Source organism: Mixophyes fleayi, chromosome 7 (assembly GCF_038048845.1).
Source record: "Mixophyes fleayi isolate aMixFle1 chromosome 7, aMixFle1.hap1, whole genome shotgun sequence".
Taxonomy (NCBI): domain Eukaryota; kingdom Metazoa; phylum Chordata; class Amphibia; order Anura; family Limnodynastidae; genus Mixophyes; species Mixophyes fleayi.
The window spans coordinates 124,383,067-124,397,068 of NC_134408.1; the positions used below are offsets into that span (position 1 = coordinate 124,383,067).

The following is a 14,002-nucleotide window of genomic DNA, read 5'->3' on the forward strand; positions in this document are numbered from 1 at the left end:
CATTAGTACATATTACGTACACTGGAGACATGAACCTGGGTGCAACACACTCAGTTGTGTCAAACCAGACGAAAAAACTTTCCAAAATGTCAAAAAAGACCCCCAGAATATCCATAAAACCCCCATGATAACCTACTTTCATCCGTGCTTCGTATTGGCTGTCGCTTCTGTAGCCTTTCATCCCCGGTGCTGAACTGCCGCAGAAGCACTTTGTGCTGTTGATTTAAGAAGAAGGACATAAGTGTTACATCATATTGACCATGGGTACAGCCGAAGCTAGCTCACCTCAGTAACCAGACAAACCCAGCATTGATCAGCGAAATCTGAATATTGTTGTTTCTTCTTAAACTCATTTTCATAATTTAATTTTAAATAATACAGGAATGTATTACTGCTCTGAGATTGTTATTACCCAGATTATTCCAATCAATAGTAGATGAATGAGATTAACTGGCCAAGAATAAGATGTGTTACTGTAACTTGGACTTAATTTACAGTATTTGGACTCCAATACACAAGGAAACCATAAAACAACAGCATTTTACCTGCAGTTCAGTCAGCTGCATCAAGCACAAGTTGTACACAGCTAGAACCACTTGTTATTATAGAGATCATTGGTCTCTATGGTAAATGTATCTTCCATACTGCAGTACAGAACACACGTAAACACACACACTGTATGGTGGATGCAACCGCAGGTAAAATGGTTTTGTACAGTGTAAAAGCCTTTATTCTCTATATATAAACTACACAGCATTGCTACTCTTTCAGGAGCTAGTGAAGCTTTGATGTCTAGTATTCACAGTCTGGGGGTCCTTCCTTTGTCTTTACCCTGAACCCCATGGAGTGTGCAGCTTCTTATGTGCTGCCGATATCATCCTGTGTGCCTTATCTAAGTGACCTCTGCAGTATAAAAACATATATAGACAATAAACTAACCTTAATCACTAGGGACCTCATTTAGAGTTGGACGCAAAGTCCGTTTTAGGCGCATCTAACCCAAAAACACTACCAGGCATGTGCAGAAAGCACCAAATCCGCCTGCATGGATGCAATTAACACTTGCGACTCACTATGAGAGAATGGGAGGGACACGGAATTGTGGAGGCGTGACCACGTAAATACATCCTAGTCGCAGTGAGGTGCAGACGCAACACACGTCAAAACAGGGCTAAAGCTGTGCGGCAGGAATTAGGTGGCGCAAGCGGTTAGCTAGCTGCAGGAACTGCTCACAGCTCGATAGGGTATTAAGAGTGGGACGCAAATGGGGTTGCTTGCTACTCGTAATACCCTACCAAGCTGCGGCACACTCCCACTCCTACACTTCTTAAACGGACTTTGCGTCCGACTCTAAATGAGGTCCTAGAAGTTCACAGACAATACTTTTCCAAAACTGTAAATGAACAGCCAGTCTCTCATCTTAGATAATGTCTTACACTATATGTGAATAAGAAAGAGCTGGTACTTGCTATTTACATAAAGCACTACAACAATTGTCCCTTGCAGGTTACCTGTGGCATACTTTTTGTTTTATTAAAGAATTTGTGCATTTGAAAATCTCCTTGTAGAAATCCTGTGTTTGCCCCTGAAATGGAAACACTCTTAAACAACAATTTCGTTTTTGATGTCTGTATCATTGTTTGTTTTGTGTTTTTTTATCTTTTTTTTTAGAAAATTGCCCTTTACTTTTTCCAGTCCTCAAAAGTGTGCTCTGTGATAGTAGGAGAAAACAGAAACTCCTGTAAGAAACTTTCATCTGATCACAGCATGAAGAAAATATTATGTCCCAATGTCAACGATGTTACAAGTGTTTTGTCTGGAGAGCAGAAATATAGACATACAACTAGTTCTAGTTCAGAGCAGTACAAAATAAAACAAAGATCCTGTAACGTTATCAACCGTTATTCCCATGTGGATGAGTTTGTATACTGCATGTGGGCTTGAACTGTGTTGTCCATTACATTTAATTATTGCTATAATATTTTAATAAGAATTTTAATACAAAATAATAATAATAATAATAATAATAATAATAATAATAATAATAATAATAATATAATAATTTCTGGAGACATAATCATAATTGTTTATATGCACTGCAGAATTGGTGGCGCTATATAAATAAATGATGATGATAACGAAATGCAATTTTAGTAAACATACATGTAAAGGATTAATGTTTTGCACCTGTAAGCATACACTAACTGTATAAATGCATGTAGATCAGCATCCATTTTATATGACATATTTAATCCTATGAAAACCTTATGTCAATGCAGTTATAATAAAAGAACAGAAGGTTTCACTCACTTTCTTTTGCTGCCCTTTTCCATCTTCAGATCTACAAAATATAAATAGCACAAATTATGTTAGAAACAACACAGACTGCAATCTGTTACAGTTTTGAATACATCAGACATCATGATAAATCAGAGACTATACACTAATAACTGAAATATATAACATTAATTTGCCACCAGAGATATTCAATGAAATATGTTCTTTTGCTCATTTTGAAATTAAAATATGTAAAACACACTGATCCAGACTTCACTACTGTGTAGAACAGGCTGTGTTGCCCGTAGCAACCAATCATACTATTGTTTAGTTGATATAAGCAAGTCATTCTTTTCTACCTAGTTACCTATAGAACAGTTTTCATAAACCCCACATAAATAACATTAATATGGATCTTAGGGTAAATTAAAATGGTTTCAGCCACCACTTCTTATACCAATACCACAATACAGTATGATGACAATGGTTCTAATTTTAGGACAAATATGTTAAAATACCCATTATATTTGTTCTACCACCAAACTGGAGAATACTACGTCAATCTTCAATATATTTTCGTAACTGAGGCTAAAATGTCAATTGGTTATTCACACTGTCAAAATGAATCACTCTGGTTCATCTACCATAATGCTAGCATGTGCGAGGCCAGCCATTATTAGATGATAATCATCATCATCAGTTATTTATATAGCGCCACTGATTCCGCAGCGCTGTACAGATAACGCACTCACATCAGTCCCTGCCCCATTGGAGCTGACAGTCTAAATTCCCTAACATACACACACAGACACAGACAGACAAACAGACTAGGGTCAATTTTGATAGCAGCCAATTAATCTACCAGTATGTTTTTGGAATGTGGGAGGAAACCAGAGCACCCGAAGGAAACCCACGCAAACACAGGGAGAACATACAAACTCCACACAGATAAGGCCATGCCCCATTGGAGCTGACAGTCTAAATTCCCTAACATACACACACAGACACAGACAGACAAACAGACTAGGGTCAATTTTGATAGCAGCCAATTAATCTACCAGTATGTTTTTGGAATGTGGGAGGAAACCAGAGCACCCGAAGGAAACCCACGCAAACACAGGGAGAACATACAAACTCCACACAGATAAGGCCATGGTCGGGAATCGAAATCATGACCCCAGTGCTGTGAGGCAGAAGTGCTAGCTACTTGGCCACTGTGCTGCCCCAATAATTAGTGTTATATAACATATATCCTCACACTCCATTTATTGGGGGATAAGCAGTATTACATAATGAGTCATGGTGCTAGATGGCCACTCATAGGGTGAGTATATGACCCCCTTTTTATATTAAAATAAATATTTCAGTGCATCTCTTAAAAATTAACCATATACTGTCTGTGTATTGTCTCCCACATGTCCGGATCAAATGCTGGAACCTCTTTGCACTCCCCTGTTTACCCCCTAATTTTACAGCGAGTCATAGAGGTCTATTTACTATTGAGCAGCGGTAACACTCATTATGTATTGCTACAAATCGCCATTGACTATGCCGAGACTGCTCTGGGAGCTGCAGCGAAGACGCCCCACCTACACTGTTTTTACTCTTCATGCTGCCGGCGAATGCAGAAAGTAAAATCCGCATTGCGTGGCTAAAGTCCACGTATGCACATAGTGATCTGACCCAGCAGGGAATCAAGCAAAATTCTTTTCCGGCCTCACTGGACCACGTAGAAGTACTTGGTGAGATGGCGTTAGTTTGCAGCAATGATTTACCCTGATTCATAATTTACTAACATTGCAGTCTCCGTAGAGTTCTATGAGGTCTGCGGTAAGTAACCCACGGAAAGTTGGCTAATGCAGGAGAAATCTCTGATTCTTCCCCCATTAACCCCATGACAAATTGTGTAGATTGATATATGGCCATTCTCCAGGGACAAGAGCAGTTTTCTCCAGGTTTATGGAAGATTGCACTTTTGTAAATAGACCCCATAGATTGAACGACAGGTTGATGTTGCCCAAGGGCAGTCTCTAAACCATCATTACCATTTACTTATATAGCGCTACTGATTCCGCAGCGCTGTACAAAGAACTCACTCTTCAGTCCCTGCCCCATTGGAGCTTACAGTCTAAATTCCCTAACACACACACACACGCACACACACAGACTAGGGTCAATTTGTTAGCAGCCAATTAACCTACTAGTATGTTTTTGGAGAGTGGGAGGAAACCGGAGCACCCGGAGGAAACCCACACAAACACGGGGAGAACATACAAAGTCCACACAGATAACGCCATGGTCGGGAATTGAACTCTTGACCTTAGTGCTGTAAGGCAGAAGTGCTAACCACTCAGCCACCGTGCTGCCCAACCAGGTAAAGAAGGGCTGGACATTTAATTGTAGTTCAAACTACAGCTCGCTAATTTCCACGCAGGCACCAGGAATGAAAGTAGCGCCATTATCTGAATGCACTACAGGGATAAGTCTTACGTGGACAACCCCTTTAAAGCCTACAATCCTTATAGAAAACTCACAGTCCATTTCCATCCCTGCATCATATTCATCCAGTCTGCTGCTGGCCTAGATTTTCACAGAAAGGTTAATTTTATTAGACAAACTATACAATTTTCCTCTTTACACTATGCCCAGTCCTTTAACTTAGCAACATTAATGCGCTATGTGGTATGAACTAAAAGTATAAATTAATACCAGACTTTGAAATGTTAAGAAATGATACTGAATTCATTACATAATGAGTCCTTTATTTTCTGCAAATGTGAACTTGTGAAAAGCACTTGAATTATTTTGTCGCTATTACTTCAATAAAGTAATTGTAGAAATCAGTAAGAACAATATTCATCTGAGATCTTATACAGTTCCATGCTGGGGAAGTCTGCGGCAGCTTTCAGTTCGGCCAACAGTCGAAGAGAACAACCAGAGGGCCACTGAAGACTTTAGGCAAGTAATTTTGATTGCTCATTTGTGTCCAAATGACATTATTAGCATAACCAAATAGGAATGTGCACTTCAAGTGTCTACTCTTGGAAAGCTACGTTTGTTTGCCACGGGAGACCAGAAAGCACATTTAGCAAAGTGTTTCTTATGATCTTAGCAGGCAATTTGATTCCGTTTAATTATGTGGATTTTTAGTTCCATTTCATATAAAAGATATGATAGCCATATAAAATTCTAACTTTTATGAATAAATGAAATAAGCCTCTTTGTGATATCTCCCTTATGGGTCCCCTATTATGCAGAGTATGCTCGAGAAAGCTCTAGGATACCAATCAATGGCAAGAAGTGCCAGACACTAGGTCAAACTTTCTGCTTGAGATGTTTGCACTATACTGAATGAGGACAACTATACTGCATGTGTGTACAAGGGCTGTGATGGTCATGATTTAATGAAGATGAGATCATGCTCATTTGGTATGAAAAATTCATAATTTTGATTAGATTTATTTTGATGTCCTTAGAGTAGTGTCTAGTTTATTGTAAAACCTTACTCTTTTACTACATATGTGAAAAGGTGCAGCCCTTCAGAAAAGTGACACCCGAAGGCTATAAAGCATAATAACACTCCTTCAAACCAACTGGAACACGTCATTGTAGGTCTAGTCAATTGGGAAAATCTTACATCAGGCAGCAAGGTGACTTAGTGGTTAGCACTTCTGCCTCTTAGCACTGGGGTTAATGAGTTCGATTCCCGACCATGGCCTTATCTATGTGGATTTTGTATGTTCTCCCCAAGTTTGAGTGGGGGTGCTCCGGTTTCCTCCCACACTCCAAAAACATACCGGTAGGTTTATTGGTGACTATTAAATTGACCCTAGTGTTAGGGAATTTAGACTGTAAGCTCCAATGCGGCAGGGACTGGTGTGAGTGAGTTCTCTGTACATCGCTGCGGAATTAGTGGCGCTATATATAGAAGATGATGATAATCTATCACCATGAACAAAGCCCCATGCAAACTGAGTGATATGAAAATGAAAGAGTTAACGCTTAATCTGGTAAAAACTCTGCACTGAAGGGCAGGACTTAGAATCTGCTGTTCAGTGTAACACTGCACAATGGATTTTAACTAACATATTCAGTTGAACACTGTCCATTCCAGATCACACATCTTAAAGGGAACAATGCCAATGAATTAACATTTTCTAATAATACACCACAAAGTAAACATGTTTCAAGCTAATGATTTGCTTACTATTCGTTAATTAACATTTACGATGCATCAGCATATTTCGCAGCACTTTTACTATTATTTAGGTTATATTTGTAGCCTCCATATTATTTCCCACTGACCTTTTATGCAAATAGGATTTAGGGTTATGGTTCTGCAACAAGTGACAAATGTTTCCGTTCACAGAGATTTGATCATAACGATATAAGCAGTATAAAAGAAGCATAGTACTTACATTTGTTTCACTATTCTCTCCAGCTCAGGAAGCTGTTCCTTCAAAGCCGCAATGGTTCTCGTGTCATCTGATACTGAGACATAAAATTCCTATAGAGACAGGTATGAAGAGTTTAATCTATACTCACGAACAATCTTTATACGTACCAGATTAAATATAAATATACTGTATCAGATACACTGCATTATGTATGGTATATTTGTTCATCCATATCAATTTCCATTTAAACAAAACCACAGCAGTCATAAGCGACTTCATATTACATCAGTACGATTCCCATTAAAACTAGTACAAATACACAGTATACACAGTACCAATACAAATACACAGTACCGTTGTATCACATAAACAGTACAGCAAGACGTTTTCCAAACCTATTTTTATAAAAAATAACAACAAAAATAATAAAGTCACAAAAATTTGCTTCTGTAATGAATATTATATTCATTTGTTTCAGTGTAAGTAGCTATTAAACCCAATATTAAGATCTATAACACTAATTGGGAAACTATGAGTAAAAAATTATGACTCTACGGTACTTCATTGTCTAGTCTTAAAACTTGTCCAGGACTGTGCTTACCATGAATTTATCATTATTTTGTTATTTAAAATTGTGTAAACACTTCTATCATTTACAGTACTAATGGCTTTCATCGTTTTGGAAAGCAGGTGTGTAAAAGTATTTGGATTATAACTTGTCTATTTTTCAAAAGCAGCATTCAGCGTATTCTCTCCAACCGGGCACCTACTATGGGAAACTATGGATTAAAAATGTGACATCGGGGTACTCCCATGACTAGTCTTCACAATTGTCATGGACTGTATTTACTATTTAGGCAAACTATGACCTGGGTAGCTCTGTTTATGGGGAAGCATATAATTAGCTGCATGTGCTTTTATTTACTATTTACTTTTACTAATTTGGGGAGTATATACCCACCTTGGCTTAAAATGCTATCAACACTAAATAAAGCGCATTTGCCTGTTCTGTTATCTTGTTCAGGTAAAAAAATCTTGTTCACAAAATGTATTTTATATAGCTCCATCCAATTACACAGCCCTGTATCTTTAACCGGACTATGCATATTCCTGACGTTATCAATGCCACAACACCTTACTCATCCCTTTACAGTGTACATTGGTGCTATATAACATTGGATGTAACTATAATATATATATATATATATATATATATATATATATATATATATATAGTCAATAATTTGTTTGCAATCAACAAATTGACACAATGCCTTTAGATCCTATATCTATGAGCTGTGTTTATCCTAAAGAAGTGTGGTAACAACAACACACAATCACACTGATTATGTAAATCGGATGTAAATGCAGAGATAAGAGACTTTATCATACACAGTAATATAACAACTACATAGTAATACAATTTGGTTGGGCACTGGAATGTACCTTGTTCTGCACAGTCTATTTTTCTAGTAATACTGTCAAATCAATTTGATGTTTATCATTCTATAGGGGTGTAAAGTAAAATTGAATTAGTTAATAGGGTATAAGCCTGTAGTGGTAGAGAGAGAGTTGGATGTGCTGTATAAAATGATTGCTCTCCCTCTCTAATAAAAGCCATGTGCAGTCTAATTACAGGTTACCCGTGCATCTCATGGAGACAGGCCTGTAAAATCCATGTTCTGTGTAAAAATCATGCTTCTAAATGACTTGCCCACTTATCACAATCATTATGTATATTTTTAGGTGGAAGCTATTGTAAAGTCTCTTAAGAAAATTGCAACATATTGACATTTATAAAAGCTTATAATGTAGTGTGGGAGAAGAAATACAAATTCTCCCACTGGATTCGCATTAGCACAAGGGGCACGGTATCAATGCACGAGTACTGCAGACATACTGCCTATGCTTTCTCATTTGCTTCTAAAAGAACTAATGATTTTGAAACGTAACTACGCAGGTTTTCTTAACTGGAATGCCATTAAAAGCTTCCGGTTTTTATCTAAACCACTGGTAGCTGAAATGCTTGTAATGTTCACTCGTAATGTATTTTAGCAGTTTTCAATAAGTGGAAACACATTAGAGTTTAGGTAATGAAATGGTGCAAATGTTGTAACCGACAGCAACCAATCAGAATGTAGTTGTCATTTTTCCAGTGCAGTTGCTATGGGTTACATCACTTGTGTGTATATTTGTATATATTCATCAATTTTAGTAAATGATTGTTTATGGTAATTTGTGCACCAAAAATCCAACCACACAAATGCAATCTGGTAAGTCAATTTGGTTGTCTGCAAACAAATTGGCCAGACAGTGTTAACAGTGCGGCCCCCAAAACGACTAATCTGTAAGATCAAAATTCAATTCAAACACATGATATTTTGTCAGGTAGAAAGGAAATTCTGATCGGTTACTGAATATGTGTGGGCTCATTGATTTACATGATATGTCAATAGCTAGTCACACATGTTGTTTTTATGGGACATAATGGTCATTATTATCTAAAATAGCCCAAAATTGTGTGTGGCATTTGTGCTTATCTAGGCATGCAAACGAGATTTGTAACAAAATGTAGCAAATATTTGATTCTGGGGAAATAAGAGTAGATAATTAATACAATACAGTAACATGTTCATTATACCAATATAAGTACTGGTCAAATATTACTGAAATTAATAAAGGCACAAAACAGCTTCCATGCTCTTTAAATTATCCAAAATATGGATACAACTCACCTCTAGAAAAGCCATCGCAACCTCATCTTCCCGTAATAAGTCATTGTACAGGTTGGCCCAGAGTTGTACCAATCGTATCACTCTACGCTTGTTATTGATGGCATAATCCATTTTCTCCTGCTCTGTCCCCTGGGAAGGCTGGGCATGGTAAGTGCAGAGACGTTAAGGAAGAGCTTAAACAATGTCATATGATAGGCAAAGGATTATTTACTAAATTGCTCACATTAAACAATCAGTCATTAGGGCTCATTTACTAAGTGTAGATGCAACATTAGCACTAAGCCACAACGACCAATCAGGCACTTGTTTTCATTTCCTAACATGCACTAGACAGATAGCTCCTATTTGCCTACTTTTTTGTTTTGTTCCGGGAGGTCCAGAGACAGGTTGGTGTGTGGGGGCGGGGCTCGGAAAATCATGTCACTAAGCCCTGCCCCCTTAGCGGTCATAGCCATTTTGCGCTACACCAGCAGGGGTCGGGACCGAGGTGACACGTGATTCGTGCACTAATCCCTGCCCCCTCCATTTAATTTAGCAATCTGTCCGGGATTCGGGAGGTTGCTCTGCTCTCCCGGGAGGATTCCCAGAAATTCGAGAGTCTCCCGAACATTCCGGCAACAAAGAGATAGCTATAAGCTGGTTGGTTGCCGTGGTTAAGTGCAAATTTTGTACCTATATGCAGTGTTAGTAGATAAGCCCTATTGTCTATAATTATATATACCAATATCTAATATCTGACTGGCTGCTATGGTTTTAGAGCAGATTTGCACATTTGAGCAAGGTTAGTAAATAGCCATCCATGTATGAAATGAACAGTTTTCCATAGAATTTTTTCCAGTCACTAAATATATGCTGTATTTGCCTATCAGATATGATGTAGAGAACAGCATGTTTATTAAGTAACAAAAATCTCTTTTTTTTTACTTTTTTCTTTTTATATTAATTCTACAAAAAAAAATGGCATCTGTACACAGTAAGACAGGTGTAGCTTTAAGTTAGAGAAACCTTTTTTTTTACAACCCCAAAGCACAATTTTCTTAAAACAGGCTTCCTGGCTGGATTTGATCAAAAGCAAATGTCTTGCTAATAAGATATAAAGTCTTACTTTGCTCTCTATCAATGTACACTACAAACTCTAATGATATAGTTAAATGCAGTAGACAGAATTAAAGGAGAATGTGAAAATGGATTGGAATTTTTTTTGAGAGAAACAAGAAATACTATAGGCAGATACACTTTGCAATGAATAGTTGGATTCTGTTTTTCTTTTCATTGAGATTGAAAAGCGCATGATTGCCATCTTGTGGCAAACTGATGTTATATTCTGTAAATTCTTTCTATCGATGGGAGGACATCAGTCAAACACTCTCCAAACCTCTGACTATAAATGCCAGAGTCCTAATCTTATACTGATGAAACTTACAGTAATACGTTTGAATAAGATGTTTAGGATTAGGAAAGATCTTGGACATTTGCAAGGCTCTACCCACAATTCCAATGTGCAGGAATTAGCTTTTCTGTGGTTTTGTATCATAATAGCTTTATAAACGTTTTCCTTTCCAAAGAAGAATGTTTACATAACCATTAAGAAGACATTGTTGTACCGAATTTGGGTATTTTTGCCGTCATTATTATTTTAAAAACTAAAAACACAAAACAGACAATAGAAAAACAAGAAATAATAATAGACCACGGCAAGATATGAAAAAAGCAATGTAGCTCAGTAATACAATGACTGGAATAATTCATGAATAATTTGAGAAGCGCTGCATTTATCAATACTGTGTGTGAAGTCCTTTAATGAGACTTGTATCAGTGTCCCGGATGAGGATAGCTACGTCATACTTCAATCTGAGGCGCCCAAGATAAGTCCATTCTGCCTATGAGTTTGAGAGCACAGAACGGTGTCTCTGTTCCCTGAGCTATAGCTCATCAGCTCCATCTCACGTGGAGGCAGAATGGGACGAGACTGAGGGCTCTTCATGTTCCTGTTCTACAATGATCTAATCATTCTTCTCTAGTAACCAATTCCTTTCTTAGTAGACACTTGGTAGAATTTACCATCGCATGTAAAACTCCTAAAGTGAACTCCTGAAGGGAAATTGTTTATCTTAGACACTCCTTAAATTCAGCTGATACATTCCTAAACACCTGTTCTGCACACACCGCCCTTCATAACAGAAACCAAGAGCAAATATTACTAGTTCCATATTTGAAAGACTCCACGGGAGATCTACAGCGGAAATTCTGTAGATGTACAAGGATAATTGACAACAATATTCCTCACTGCTTTTCTGATCACATCTGTCGCAGAAGAGATAAAACCACTAATTTATTTCATTCTTCTTATTGCTCTTCTGAGGTCACATCAATTTCTATCATTCCTCTTATCGTGCATTCGGTATGTTTCACTGTGTGCTTGTCCTATATTGATAACCCAAATCTGAACTTTACACCGTAGTTATGACTACGGTGGCTAAGCGGTTAGCACTTCTGCCTCACAGCACTGGGATCACGAGTTCAATTCCCAACCATGGCCTTATCTGTGTGGAGTTTGTATGTTCTCCCCGTGTTTGCGTGGGTTTCCTCCGGGTGCTCCGGTTTCCTCCCACACTCCAAAAACATACTGATAGGTTAATTGGCTGCTAATAAATTGACCCTAGTCTCTCTCTCTCTCTGTCTGTCTGTGGGTGTGCATGTTAGGGAATTTAGACTGTAAGCCCCAATGGGGCAGGGACTGATGTGAGTGAGTTCTCTGTACAGCGCTGCGGAATTAGTGGCGCTATATAAATAAATGGTGATAATAATAATAATCTACTGAAGTCCTGTGACAGTATGTGTTTGGTGACCACATAAGTGCCCATACAGGTGCTATATACAGTGACTTTGCAGTGCTGAGTGCAGCATTGAAGAAGATACAGTCTTCGTTCACTGTAGTCTTCATCTGTAAATAGAATAGTGGACATGAAGTCAATTGCCTTCTTGCCCACCCTGCCAGATCCCCTGCTGCTAAATGTGGACTGCAGTATAAAAAGTAGACTTTTATTTTTAGCACTCAAAAAATAAATTGCCCATCAAACCCTGCACTCTGTCTCTCCAATCCCTCTAGAACAGCTATCAGGAGTTTCTTCATTACAGTCGGAGACTTTGTGCTGACAACAATAATGCTAACTGGGGGGCTCACGTGTCTAAAGAAATTAAAAATTTGTCCAAGCTGAAGTGATAGGAAGTGTTAGAAACCAAATTCACACAAGAGAAATAAAGGATTGGTACAGCTAGAAAAAAAAGAGTAGTTTCGCACACATTAGGTTTTTACGATTATAACAAATATTTTGGCTAAGTTCTCGTTTACCGATTTGCCATAGTAATTTTAAATATGTGTTTACTCAAACTGGTAGCAGCAAATTTGTAACCATTTCTATGTGATGCGCTGTTTTTAAAGCTATTGTCAAATTTATCAAATACATTCTACTTTTTCCTTAATCACCTCTCAATTTTATAAATATGCACATATACAAAATAAGTTCACAAATACAATACAAGGAAAAAAAAATCCCCAAAGAAACTACACAATCAATTACACCCATTCATTCCTAGGAAGTGGGGAAGGGATAATCCAGAAAATGCAGCACATTAGATATAATCTTATTTTGACCCTAAAGGCAGAACCTTTAGCGTCAGTCTAGGGTACGGAATGCTCTCTGTCTGTCCAGTGATGCCAGATTGATTCCTTTTGTCTTGAACCACAGCCACCAAGGATACTAAAGCACATATCTGATCTATTTACTTTAGGAATTTTGGGAAGATTACCATGGGCTGTAGTCTGTTTACTGCAAGAGTTAAATTTGCTCCGACTACAATAAAAGTTAAAAGTAATTTTAGTGATTTAATAAAGAGTGGAGGTGGGATACAAAGTAGAACCTCTCCAGAGATTAGGTAAAACAGTAATAGGAAACAGAGATGAAAGCGGTTCAATGTAAGTGTTTCCGACAGCTTTCTGTACAGAGATCCAGGAAAATGCTTTCCATAGAAAACAAGTGTAACTGTGACATCTTTACGTTTCGAAAAATTGCATTGAAAATCTGACTGTGGAGCAAGACAATACATTTTATCAAAATAATGCATTTCCTTCAAAAGAAATAAACGGCAACATTCAATTATATTTAATTCCACACATCCTGTTTTACAAATCACATTGGATAATGCCATGCCTCTTAAAAAAATATTATTGCCGTTTTATTAAAACCAATAATTGCTGTATTAAATTAAAGAATCTGCACCTCCAATAAACACAATAAAACGCTGTAATGCTGTCAATACAGTCAGTGTTTAAAAAAAAAAATGGGAATTGCGAGGTTAATGTTCCTCTTAGTCGTGTTCTTGTTCAGTCTCTCCAGCCATATAATTATTTCATATATTTTTACCTAGCTATTATCGAACTCACCACAGGTACCTGTAATTTTTGCCATTTCCTTATTTCACATTTACTTCAAATCCGACTAATGATAGCTTTCTGAACAGAGATTAAGGTTTAGAAAAATAAGAAAAAAAAGCAAAATATACTCAGATTGTAATTTGTGCTCATTAGGCATG

General features: G+C 37.5%; 1 protein-coding gene across 4 annotated transcripts in view; it reads right to left on the reverse strand.

Moving 5' to 3' along the window:
- The window catches only part of RAPGEF4 (Rap guanine nucleotide exchange factor 4), a 231,008-nt gene that overhangs the window by 41,006 nt on the left and 176,000 nt on the right, over nt 1-14,002 (reverse strand). For all 4 annotated transcript variants that reach the window (XM_075180634.1, XM_075180633.1, XM_075180632.1 and 1 more), the window contains 4 exons: nt 9,410-9,560; nt 6,696-6,784; nt 2,311-2,341; nt 137-215 (listed from right to left, as the gene is read on the reverse strand). In XM_075180634.1, the coding sequence (XP_075036735.1) occupies nt 137-215; nt 2,311-2,341; nt 6,696-6,784; nt 9,410-9,560 (350 nt within the window). The remainder of the gene's footprint in view (nt 1-136; nt 216-2,310; nt 2,342-6,695; nt 6,785-9,409; nt 9,561-14,002) is intronic.